This window comes from Calonectris borealis, chromosome 3 (genome assembly GCF_964195595.1).
Source record: "Calonectris borealis chromosome 3, bCalBor7.hap1.2, whole genome shotgun sequence".
NCBI classification, from domain to species: Eukaryota; Metazoa; Chordata; class Aves; order Procellariiformes; family Procellariidae; genus Calonectris; species Calonectris borealis.
The window spans coordinates 127,487,175-127,500,522 of NC_134314.1; the positions used below are offsets into that span (position 1 = coordinate 127,487,175).

General features: G+C 35.7%; 1 protein-coding gene across 2 annotated transcripts in view; it reads left to right on the forward strand.

Moving 5' to 3' along the window:
• Positions 1-13,348, forward strand: part of PSME4 (proteasome activator subunit 4) — a 70,582-nt gene that overhangs the window by 27,462 nt on the left and 29,772 nt on the right. The window contains exons 14-20 of one of the 2 annotated variants that reach the window (XM_075147821.1): positions 90-240; positions 1,885-1,983; positions 2,380-2,449; positions 2,879-2,946; positions 3,523-3,738; positions 5,792-5,949; positions 8,141-8,236. In XM_075147821.1, the coding sequence (XP_075003922.1) occupies positions 90-240; positions 1,885-1,983; positions 2,380-2,449; positions 2,879-2,946; positions 3,523-3,738; positions 5,792-5,949; positions 8,141-8,236 (858 nt within the window). The remainder of the gene's footprint in view (positions 1-89; positions 241-1,884; positions 1,984-2,379; positions 2,450-2,878; positions 2,947-3,522; positions 3,739-5,791; positions 5,950-8,140; positions 8,237-13,348) is intronic. The other variant, XM_075147822.1, reaches the window with a different exon arrangement.

The following is a 13,348-nucleotide window of genomic DNA, read 5'->3' on the forward strand; positions in this document are numbered from 1 at the left end:
AGCTAAGGATAGGTGAAAGCTTGGCATGAAGAACTTAATAAAACTTTCAATTTCCACTTACTAAAATTGTACTTATTGTATTTGTGTAGATGTTTTGGACTTATAGAGAGCAGCACACTAGAACAAACCAGAGAGGAGACTGAAACTGAGAAAATGACTCATCTAGAGAGTCTAGTGGAATTAGGTCTCTCTTCTACTTTCAGTACAATCCTTACTCAGTGTTCAAAGGATATCTTTAAGGTATGTACAAGGTGGGCTTTCCGTTGAACTTTAAGAGACTTAATTTTCTGTTATGAATGACTGGTGCATTCAGATTCTTCCTTCCTTCATTGTCCTGTTGTGAACTTTCACATTTAACCAAGGAAAGGGCTGGGGGGGGAAATTTAGGACTTTGTGTCAATTTGCTTTATCGTTTTATGTACATCAATACAGAGCTCTTAGGTTCTTGATGCTCTCTTAGGAGAAATCATTCTAACAGCTTACTTCATCACTTTATCATTTTAGGCTGTGATTTTTCACATCTTTTTATGGTAATGCTAACCTACCCAGTCCCCTGCTTTCCTTTTCTCTCCTTCTCCCTATCACTTCTTCAGCTGGGCAAAAGAAGTTGTTCAAGGAGCCATGTGGCTAATGGGATCAGAAAAATTATCTGGATTAAAATAACTCTGAGGGAGGGGGGTGGAGAATCCATGTTGTTACACGGACAAATTCTTTCCTTGCATGTTGGGTTAAACCATTTTAATCAGTTTACATTATATTATGTATATATTTGGAGGTGCTAGGTTTTGTACATTTTGAACCATTGCACTGGACACTTTGGTATGATTTTGTCTGGAATCTTTTGGTTAATGTAAGTCCTAAGTTAATTCTTTGTTGTCATTGAGTATTTAATTTGTATATTTCCTGATTGTTCATTATTAAAGTAATCTCATGCAATCTACACTGTATATAGTTCAGCTTGTCTTGCAAGGTATTGGATGGTAATAAGCTTCTTTAAAATACACTGGCCGCTTAAATATTGATAGTTAATTCTGTATTTATTTGTTAACTAAGGGATGTTCTGGCTTTACATCAATTTCACATGTGAAATAGCATAGTTTTCCTTTCAGAGGACTGTGACTTACTCAGGGAAAACTGTTTTTCTGTGTAGTTTCTCAGGAGCACCCCAAGCTTACATTAGTCAACAAGATTTATCTGACCTCCTTTCTTCCCCAAGTGAATATTTTAGAAGTGTCTCCGGTCTCCAGCTGACAGCAGTGTCCCATTATGTCACCAGTTAAAGCACTCGGTGTATTTTGCCTTTAAACTCTTGGGGGTGGGGGAATATAGACCTTCCTGTAATTAAATTATTTTAATGATAGTGGATGCTCTCATGTATTTTCCAGTTACAGTGTGTTACTGTAACTGAGTGTTGCAATAAATAAGAAGAAAAAAAAGTGAAAATCTGCAAACTGAAACTATTTTGACAAACCTTTTGTCACTGCTACTTCTGTAGCAGCTTTTATTCTTCAGCGCAAGGCAGTTGTTATACAATTAGACATCGGTGTTACATAGCGTGCAAGTCACGCATACTTCTAACATTTAGGATTTTTATCCTGAGCAGTTACTATTCACATAGATTTTTAATCTTTCTATTCTGTCATATTGTCAACTTTAATTATGAGAGTGGTTACATTTTACTCAGCTTTAGACATTCTACGGAACTGCTTTCTCCGTGTATCTATTCTGATTTTTATCTATTCTGTGAATCATGTTTCCAGTCTTCTGTTTTAAAAGAATACAATATTATGTACAGATGCTGCCTTCTGTGTAACATCAAACATTTGGTGCTATCTAGTTTAAAAAAAAAAAAAGTAACCTCCATCTTTTTGTACTTATTTCTAGGTTGCCTTGGAGAAGGTCTTTAACTTTGCTGTTTCAAATATATTTGAGACAAGAGTTGCTGGTCGAATGGTTGCTGATATGTGCCGAGCTGCAGTAAAAGTGAGAGAAAACACTCTGATTTCACTTGATCTTTAGTTTAAAAAAACACAAAGCCAATACTACTACTACTTCTTATGCAAGATCTTTAATTTTTCTTGTAAATACAGGTGGTTTCTAATATTATGTCTTTTCTAAAACTGGTTGGTTGCATATAGCAGTATTTCAAGAGGTTAATTCACAAGTATTTTTCTTGCATTTATGTTAAATTTAGTATAGGTTTTATTGAATGTTTAAAAATCATGACGTCAGGTTGACTGTAGATCGAATTGGAGTTGAGATACAGTCTGTTCTTCCCTCTTTTTCAATAACGTTGTTGGAAGATTTTTGTCAATGTATGCGCTGAGTTCCATAGGGCGTCTTTTTTTTAAAATGGGCTATTTATGATGCTGTTTCCAGTGCCGCCCTGAGGAATCCTTGAAGCTGTTTGTACCACATTGCTGCAATGTTATAACTCACCTCACAGTCAGTAAGTTTCTATGATTTTTAATGTTATTTGCTTTGGTTTGGGTTGACTTTTGTTAAACATAAAAATAATATTTAAAACTTCTGTGTGTTTTCCCCAACTTCATTTCAGTGGTGGAAAATTAATTCTGTCCGTTATTTCATCTAAAAAAATCAAACCAACAACTTTTTATGTGTAATTTCAAGACAGAACTCTATCAAGCTACAAGAGCATGTTTCTTTAAAAATGTGGCAATTTTGAGGAATGTCTGGAGACATTTTATTCCGCAAAAAGCATTCAAGATGTTAAATTAGCTAAAATATGAATTGGAAGGTTGCAATAGAAGGGTTGGGAGTAAACTTTTGGAATGCAAGAACCTGGTTTATGATTTAGCTTGTTGGGAAAACTTGACTGCAGCATAGTTACAGCAGTGCTTATCACTTGTTCCTCTAGATGATGATGTATTACATGATGAAGAGCTAGATAAGGAGCTACTTTGGAATCTTCAGCTTTTGTCAGAGGTATCGCAAAGAATGTTCTCCCCATGCACGTATATCCTTGAATCCTGTTTAATACCCCTGAAAGAAGAAAATAATAAAACTTCTGCTGTTAAATCAAAGTAAATGTTGTATGAATGACATTGCATAACTTCTTTTTCTTATCTAATTTTAAATGGGACATAAGTGGCTGCTGTTTGAAGAAAATAAACATATGGTCTGTATGTGGAAAAAAATTAAAGCATTGAATACAAACAATTATTGGGGGGTAGAGAAAGAAGAGGGACACATGCAGGGAAAAACATAAGATGCTTTTGGTAAAGACAAATCTTTTTAAATTAATCTCAAAACGTATACAACTATTGCTAGAAAACTTTGAACGGCATCAAGAAGCAATGTATATCACAGTCCTTATGTGTTACTTAAACTTTTCCAACAGCAGTAGAAGTGGTGGTTCATGTGCAAGTTCAGTCTTTGAATTCAGTGTGACATACGGAACGAAAGCCAGTGCAGGATCGGTTGAGCGGCGTAATCCTCTCTTTAGTCCTCTAGGACAAAATGAGTTATGTTTACCTTTGAAATGTTTGTCTTTCCTATTAGATCACTCGAGTGGATGGAAAGAAGTTGCTACCGTACAGGGAGCAGCTTGGGAAGATACTGCAGCGAACCCTACATTTAACCTGTAAGCAGGGTTACATTCTGTCTTGTAACCTACTGCACCATCTTCTTCGTTCTGCTACACTTATCTACCCCACAGAGTACTGCAGTGTGCCAGGTGGCTTTGACAAGCCTCTTTCTGAATACTTTCCTATCAAGGCAAGGATTTTCATTTATTTAGGATTAGAGGATTTGACTTTTTTTTTTTAAAAAACAATCGTACACTATATTATTTGTTTTTATTTGGAGATTTCTGAACATAGGTAGCAGCAATGGAAAGTGTAATTGAAAGATGCTTTGGGCTTTGAAACGCATAGCAAATTACAAGTTACTTAAAATTGTATTGATAGCAAAAAATGAATACTGACTGTTGTTTTGAATAGTTTTATAGCATGACATATTAGTGTTTTCTGACGTGTGTTTTACAATGATTGCTTGATTACAATAAGATAATGCAAAGCAGGCGTGCCTGCTCATGTTTCTTAATCTTGTAATATACAATGCATTTAATTGAGACCCAGCTATCATGAAGTACAGTGGTATAAACAGTTAAGTTTGGAGTTTAGCCGGAGAGTTTTGCTGTTCACTTTAACTTAAATATTCAGTCATAGGAAGCATTGTTGCACTGGGAAAACTTAGTCTTTCATCTGCTTTTGTGGATGAGAGCTGCAGCCTTTCCTTGTTCCTCTTTGTTTAAATGTGGTTATCAGATATAACAGGTAATGGTGAGTGCATGGAAAAATGAGTACATCAGTGCAAAACAATCGCAAGGAAGGAGATATGGTATTTTACAGGTAGGCAGAATAATAAACGAACAATGATCTACACTGAGCTTGAGATAAAATGAAAGTAGAAGTGGCGATATTAAAAATTACTGAAACTGTCAAAAGTAATATGCTAGTCTGCTGTTAAGACTTTGATGTCAATTTATCAGTATTGCAGATGAACAGTGCAGCAGTCTTCAGCTGGCCTATTTGAATATAAAACTGCATTGTGCTGAAAAGTGTTCTTTTACATAACTTTACAACTGCAGATAATCTAATGCTTGTTACTGAAAGCTAGTACAGTTTTATAAACTGATGGGAACATCCAGTTGGTCCAGATACTCATTTAAAAACAAACAAAAAAATCTTAATTAAATGCCCCCACACAAAAATAGATTTTTTTTTTTTAAATTCCTCCTCTGAAATTGAAAAACTTCACAATTACTTTGCTGTTCCATACATCAATGGCTACTGTAGAAAGTGTATATTATGTCAACTCTTAATTGCCATTAACAGCTTGAGTTTGTCACTTACACGCTTCCTACCCTGCCCCAGTGTAAAACTGCAGTTCTGTCACTTTCTCAAGTAATATTCATGGAGGACTAGCCTGCTCTTCCAAGGAAGAGAAGTAATAGCAGGCTACATTGAGTAAGTGTGTATTATTGTAGTTCTTTGTATTTCTTGTCCAGTCAGATCAGTCAGGCATTTTAAGAACAGATGGTGAAGTTTTGAAATATTAAATTACCATGTAAAATTGGACAAAGACAGGAAATAGTAAGTGAAGACTGCAAAGGCCTATCTTTTAATTAATACAGTCCTAAGCACGGACCTCATGTTTGAAAATGAACTAGTAATAAATACTGACTTTTTTCTTCCAAGTACTCAAGTGGTGTTAATTCTAGACCAACTCTGAGCTCTTTGTAAGCCAAAATATAAAAAGTTGTCTTTGTTATGGAATGATCTAGCATTGTATGGAATGTCCAACTTAAACTTTATCTTTCTTTTTTTATTTTTAAAATGAAAGTACTAAGTTTTCTGATTGTGGTTCAAAACTGAAAAGGAGTATTATTAAATGGGCTAGCTTCTTTATGTTCTCTATAGGAGTATCAAAAGTCTGAGTTGTACTTAAGAATATTTCTGAATTTGTATCCAGCCAAGGGAATAACAAAGATAAATTTGAATTAGACAAGTACAGTCCTTTGCCTTTTAGTCCTTTCGGGTATGTGTTATTTTCCAGGTACATGTAGATGTTGTAGTAGGTTTGGGATTTCTGTTTGGTTTTATTGTGTTCTTGTTTTTTTTCCTGGAATTTTCAGGGTAAGTGCTTTACAGCAGTAGCTAGTTCATGTATTTGGGTTTTTTTAGTAATATTAAATGCCCTTTTTTTCTTTTTTAAAGAAAATTTGTTTCATAGTTTGATTAATATGAAATATCTTTATTTACTATAGGACTGGGGTAAACCAGGTGACCTGTGGAACTTGGACATCCAGTGGCATGTTCCTTCATCTGAGGAAATAAACTTTGCTTTTTATTTGCTGGATACTTTTCTTCAGCCTGAACTCACCAGACTAGAGCACTATGCAATTGGAAAACTAGAAATGTCCAGGTTAGTGGCGATATGTAATATGGAGAAGGTACATTTATCCACTCATGTCTGTTTTAAGTAGTTATTGCCAATCATACTGGCACTATAAAAATTAAGGAGTAAAATACTATCATGTTACACTGTCTTGGATGTTATTCCAAGTATCTTTCCAAGATTTTTAACTCTTAAGAATATGTGTAGCTTGGAAGTGCATTTTATAAAATGGATAACACATTATTTTGAACAGAATCGCTCTTTTTAAAAAAAAAAAACACAAACCTTAAGACACTTTATGTTGGTATAAAGAGTTTTCTGTTCCGGATTTTTTTTTTAATACGTGCCACTAATTATGTTCCTGTTTAACTGTAGTCAGCAATAAAAAAAGCTCCTCTTCTAGGCTCTTACCCTGTTACTTTGGCACAACCATTTGTGTTCCTAACTAGGAAGTGGAACACAGAACTGATTTGGCTTGGAAATCTGCCTCTCTCCACTTCCTTCCTATGTGTAAAAGGTACATAGTGTGTCCCTGCAAAAGGTGACAGCGAAACTGAGGAGGTAGTGCAGAGTCAGTGGCATAACAAATGGGAACGGAGGCAAGAACACTGTTGCCCAATCTTGTTAAGCTCTGTTAGTGTGAAACCGTGGCTCCGTAAAGATAGTTTCCTAAGCACAAGATAATCATGAGTTTAGTATGTGCTAAAGCATTTACAAATATCAGATAGCTCAAGCTGTTTACAAGCATTAAATCTTGAACATTCTTTATTTCTCATGTTAAACCTTCACGTCCTTGAAGCTATATATACTCAATTGATGTTCATAGCATGTGACGGTATACCTCGTGCTGTAAAGTGCAGCCCTACATGAAACAGGGCATGGTGTATCAGACTGCTAAATATTTTTCTGTCTGACCAAGTTCCCGCTTCTTTTGTAATCTGAAAAAGGCAATATACGCTTGACAAATCAAACTTGCCACCAAACTGCGATCAGAAAGTATACTTAGACTAAAAGAAAAAGGGATATGCTTCCTGTTTAAGTCTTTGGTTTATTTGTATGTTTATTTCTTTTGTTTTTTTCTTTTCTCTTTGACACCTTGTATGTAAAGCTGTTAATTTATAACAGAATTGGACTTTGATTTGGTCAAGGCTTCACTGTCCTACCTAATATAAATAAATGGTGGTGATTTGGGAGAATATAGCCAAATGCATGAATTGCAAATTAAATTGGAAGGCAAGATAGCAAAGCTGCAAGAGTAGAGAATACCATTAGTTGCTGAGGGAATAACAGTTGTGAATAAATGGGATATTAGGTGAGCCGGCTATTGCTTTGAATTGCAGTATTTCTGGAGCTTGAATTCTTGTCAAATTTCTTTTTTTTTTTCCAGTGTATTCCACGAAGTAGTAATTGGAAATCAAACATTTTTTATGTATTTAGGAGCTTCAGAGTAAGATTTTTCTATTACGAAAGATAAAACGAAAAATTCTAACAGCCTTTGTTGAACATATGTATTTACAGAGTTGATAAGTAATGCATAAGTACTAAGAGCTCTTCAGTTAGGGAACCTCTTAAGAGGGCTGAAAGGAGTTATTTTACAAATCAGAGCGGCTTACCACAAAGATGAGAACAAAGGGGAAAATTTGTAACTACATACTAAATGCTACAACTTCAGATGAGACAGCTTTGAAAAGAATTCCTTAATTCTTGATAATAACACAGAAAAAAGTTGTTCACATTGTTGCATTATGATTTATCTTCAGACTGTAAATTACTCACTCTTAAAGAAAGTATTCCCTCATCCTACTCATGGTGGGAAGGACTTTTCTTGGCCTTGGGGTGGAGAGTTATTCCATGGATTTTATCTGAGATTTAGATAAAATTCTTCAAAACAATTTTTTTGGGTAAAGCTGTCTGTTCTGAGATTAGTTTATCTCATTATACTGACATTTCCTTCACTGTTTCAGAATGTAAAATCTCCAAACCAAGTTTTTCAGAAAACAAAGTTGAATGTTTCAGAAAACAAAGTTGAATGGAGTTCTGTAATAGGATTAGGTTGGATCAAAAAATGATTGATTTCTGTAGTGCTCCCTCTTGTGTTTAGAAGTGATATAGCTAAAGAAAAGGGCTTTTATAAAACTTCACCAAAAAATATGGTTTATCGTTTGTATATTTTCAAGCATGTAATAGATAAGTAATCGGGTTTTCTTCTTTGTTTAAGAGATGATGTGCAGCAGTGTCTTGCTATAGTGCATAACTGCTTGATTGGTTCTGGGAACGTTCTGCCTCCTCTAACAGGAGAAAGGGTGGCTCATCTGTAAGTAAAATTTATTTTTATATCACAAACATTCTTAGCAATTATATTCATACTGGTTTTTAGTGCTTATTGCTATTATCACACAACTGCTTCTAGTGGCTATTTTTAAGGAAATCTCATGCAAGTATAAAATACAGAAATTTGAAATAGTGACTTACAGAAACATTTGAGTACTTAAAACGTGAAAGAATGTTAAGTGTGTTTTTCCGTGCAAGACTGAAAATGTTTTAAAAAAGGTAGGTGATGGCACTGCATTGCTGATGCTACTTTATGTAAAGGAAATGGAAGCTAGGCATTTACTCATGCTTCTTCTAAAAGAAGCCTTCAAACCATAGTGCACTGCCCTCTTACTAATGTTCCTGTCGCCCTGGATGAGGAAAGTCATAAACATTCTGAACTTAACTTCTTGCCGGCTGTCTTCTCATATTAAAATAGGAAATAAGTCCTGTTTGGATGCTCAGACCCCTGTGAATAATGTCACAGCAGAACCTGGCTACTGGTGCCAGCATACAGTAGAACTCTAACAAAAACACTTGAGTAAATTTATAGGAACTTTCTGTTGCGTTACAGTAGTTCAGGCTTTAAAACAGACTGCTTTTTAATAGATGGGATTGCTGCTTTAGCTTTGACTTCTTGAAATATTATCGTTAGAGGCAATTATGAGTTTGATGTCAGTATTCCTGTTGTGTATCATGTTTAAAATATGGAGGGTTTCAATTAAGGTTATGGCCACAGTCAGTATTTGGTGACTATAAAGTTGTTGCTGACTTTTTTTCCCCAAACGCCAGCTACTAAAAGTGCCAGGGAGCATTGATAGAGTCTCAAACACATTACTTCAGGTGCCTAGCTTCTGTGAGCTTCTTGTACAGTGGGAGAGGCTCCTCTTGAGTATATGTTAGAACATTTGTTAAGCTGGAGAGCTCTGTAGAGGCCATCTTTTTCCATTGACTATGTAAGAAATTCAGGGAAGTAATCTTTTAGTTAAAGGGGCAGTGCAGGGCATTCAGGCTTATTATGGCTATCTTCTAAAATAAGGACTCCAACACCTTTCAGGAGGCATTGACTGTTCCTGTACCAGCAATGTGCTGCTGGTCCATATTGGGAGAATGGGGGAGCGTGTTAGCATCACTTCCTGATTCAGTCTGAATCCTGCTCTAGCATCTGTTAGGCAGTGAGCACTAGATGCTTGCGGTTCATATGGCTCCACGGGTTCAAGGACAGAGTTTCTGGTGTTGGTCCTTCAAAGGAGAAGGATTTTTTTGTTCTTGGATGCCTTGAACTTCAAAATAGAAGGCTATCTTGGCCCAAAAAGTCTTTAACACCACCAAAAAAAAAAAATCTGTTGTAGCTATACTAATCTATTAATCAAGGAAGAAAAACCTGTGTAAGAGTAAGCAGTTTTGTACCCTTGTCTAGGCTATCTGGTTGTCAATAATGGAAGCTTCATTTGGTAGAAGAACGAACCTCACCACCTGTGGAGAAGAGTGAATTGCAGCTGTTGATAGAATGTGTTCATGTAGACCGTCTCTGGTTTTGTGTTGGTGTGGGGTGTTTAGAATCATGTTTTTATATTGTTGGGTGAGGTCTGTAAATTCTTAATGTTCAGATTAGGACGTTAGCCTATAATCAACTTCTAAATTACTTGTATACTTACGGAAGATTTGCTTCATTCTGGTAGTTATCTGTACTGCCGTATTAAATATATACAATTTACATGAGAAGATGCTGAAATAAATTTGTTACTAAAGAAATCAAAATCAGAATTTTCTCACATAATCTGAATTTTGGAATCAATAGTTTATTCTACTAAACGTCTGCAGAGATTCAGAGTCCACCATTATCTCGTTTTGGACAGACTTTACACATATTGATGAAACATCTTATAGCCACTGTGAGCAGGTCTTACCTCCAAACTTTGTATTTATATTAAGGCTTTTTGAAAACATGGTTAAGGCGATTTATCTTTTCAGTGACTTTATACAGGACTCTGGAATTTGCCTGCTGAAGTTGAATGAATTTTAAGTAAGCTTTAGTTCTCATTCTTTGTATTATTTAAATTATCACAAACGGAACATGGATTTTTAATGAAGGAGACAATGTGAGGGAAGTAGAGTGAGTTTGTGCACAGTGGGTTGTACTTTGGCCTAGTAAGGAGGACTAAGTACTTAAGGAGATCCTGTTGCACTTCATATCAATTAGATGTTAGATCCCTGTCAGTTTATTCAACTTACTTAGCAAGAACACTTGCAAAGGTCAATATCAATTTAGCATCTTGAGAGATGAGGCTGAGGTGATCCATCCAGGACAGATGCTGTTCATTCTAGTGGTGCTTCCTATGAAATCTATATTCTGTTTTAATGAGTTACTGTATGTAAGAAAGGAATTATACCAAGAAGGAAGATTTCCTCTCTACTGCCTTATTCCCTCCTCTTCCTTCCCCAAGAAATAACTCGAATATTTGTAATGAGGGAGATATCTTTTGATTTAAAAAGCAATATTAAACAGGTTCCTGTGAATACTGTTTTCGATCCCATATGTCCATAAAATTATATCCAGTTTGAATGTAGGAGGTGTCTTTTGATGAACTTGCTATTAAAACAGGAAAAAAGTTTGATTTTAATTGTTATTGTGTAGTGAGTTCCTGGGATTTTTTTTTTTTGTAAGATACCAGTTCACATTCGCAAGCCTGTTCCCATTATGTATAGTGGGAATGCACATAAAGCACTCAAATTTGGAACTGAAGGGCTTTTATGGGAAGTGACTAAGTCAGCTACCCAGAACGCCCTTATTCTAAGTACTGTGTATTCACAGTTAGTACTTACCACTAGTGGTGATGATATTCACTGTCCTAACATGGCAGTATAGGAATATTTCTGAATGCAGGTATTGGTAAATGGCTTGATACATTTAAGATTAAAAAATTCTGCGTGTATACTTCTAAGACAAACTGGCACAGGAGATTTCTTGTCAGATGCCTCCTACACCATTTAACTCCAATGATCCATAGCTGATCACACACCATGTAGTACAGCATTGTTATTTGTGCTGGCTGTAAAGTAGAGCTGAGTAGGTGTAACTGCTAGATTTTCCTTCATCTTGATGGTTAAGGATACCTGAAGATTCTTGCCAAGAAAGATAGATGATGACTATTTGTTCCTTTAAGATTCTCTAGCCTGCTCACTGAATGAAAGGAAAGTCACGTAGATGAGGGAGAGCTTGGAGCTATGTAATTTGAACCTCAGCAAAAGAAATATGTGGGTAGAATGAACTTTAAAACTTTGTGTGTAGCGGGATGATGAACTAGATATGATGGTTTGGTTAGTACTGTAAACTCTATCTGCCTACAGGCTGCTCCTGCCACCAAGACGCTTTTTCCCTGAATATATGGGGTTTATTTTTGTTTGACAACTGAAAGCTACCTAAATATTTGCAGACCTTGTTTTTGGGGTCTGTTTGCAATCTTGCATGGGTGACAGGCAGGGGAAGGCAGTGGCAGGAATAAGGGAGAAAGGCTGCTTTCTCCATTAGGAGCAGGCTGTAATGGCATGAGTCCACTGTACCTGGTTTGATCATTAGTTTAAGTGACTCAGTGACTAGTATAAAGCAAGATGACTTGACTGAGTGAGGAAGTAGGTTTTTTTGCTTAAGTAATAGAGAAAACTAATTATGAAAAGTATATATTGACTGTATGTCACAGATGTCACAAGCTGGCCAAATGCTTCTTTCATTATTGGTGGTCATAATTGACCTGTGTTGTTGCATAAAATTCCCATGCATTAGATGCAAGGTCTGGGTTTTTTTGGATGGATGAATTTTAAATGACAGTATTACATAAATGTGGTAGTCTTCTAGAGGGATGAGAATATAACAAAAGTTATGAGCACTGTTTTGGGAGAAGAAAATGAGTGAATCTGGATTCAAGTTCCAAACCTTTCTGTTTTAAAATAAATTGCAGAGATGAATGCATGAGACTGCTTTCCACTAACATAGTAACTATTTGCTTCTTGGTGTTTTGTTGTTGCTATAATTCTTTTGAAGTTACTTCAACAGCAGGAAAATAGAGCTGTTGCAAATGCAAGGCCTGACCACTAGTGTGGAGACTACTACACTTTACTATAGTAGTACTTTTAACCTAGGATTCTGTTTTGTTTGATTGTAAGATGGTGTATTATGAGTCATCAACATCATTTTATGGAAATCACTTACAGAAACTTGTCATCTTGAAAAGCTTGTGGGAAGTCACTTGGTCCATTTCTATGGACTTTTACAGGTTTTTTGTTCCTCAGTGTCAAACACCCGAGGAATACCCAATAATTTCAAAATGTCTTTCTTCATTTCTCCTTGTTAAGAATGTTTTGTGTCTTGGCAGTTTGTGTTTATTTTATTTACTAGCTATTGAAAATAGGTTTGCTTCTTGAATAGTTAATATGCAAAGTTTTTCTGTTGGTTTCTTCTTTTTTTTATTGTTTTTATTTATTATTTGATAAAGCTGAAACTGAGTAGAATTCTCCAGCATTGGTCTGGTATGTTCTCCTTGTTAGACAGAATCAAATCATACCCTTATTTTCATGGCTTAATAAATACTGGTTAGAGTAAAGGTTTCAAAACTTCTGTTTATCTACAAGTGTGTACATTGGCATGAGGCTTCTTGAATCTCCTGTCAATCTAGGTTAATGTTTTCATGTTGATTCATTAGTTTCTCCTATTTCTTTTTTTTAATCTTTTGATGACTGGTAGTCTCCGAACTGAAAAGTGATGTATTTAGCACAGGAAACACATTGTTACATTGACCAACACTTGACTTGAGTGTGCTCAGTATACCCATAAGTATACACTGTGTGCGTGCATACATACACACACTCATATACACATCAGCATAGCTGTTGTGAAGTGCTTGAAGAGTGATGTCCTTGTTTAGTGAGCTTGAGCACAAAAGGCTTAGGTTTCATAATGCTCCCAACTTTTTCTGAGACCAAGCAGTTCTCATGTGTAGCTTGTGATTTCCCTCCCCCCCGCCTTCCAATTTTGGGAGCAAAATTCCCGTGTGTGTTTTACATGAATGACCTAAATAATTTATATCCTTCTGAAAATCCCACCATAGCTTGATTTAAA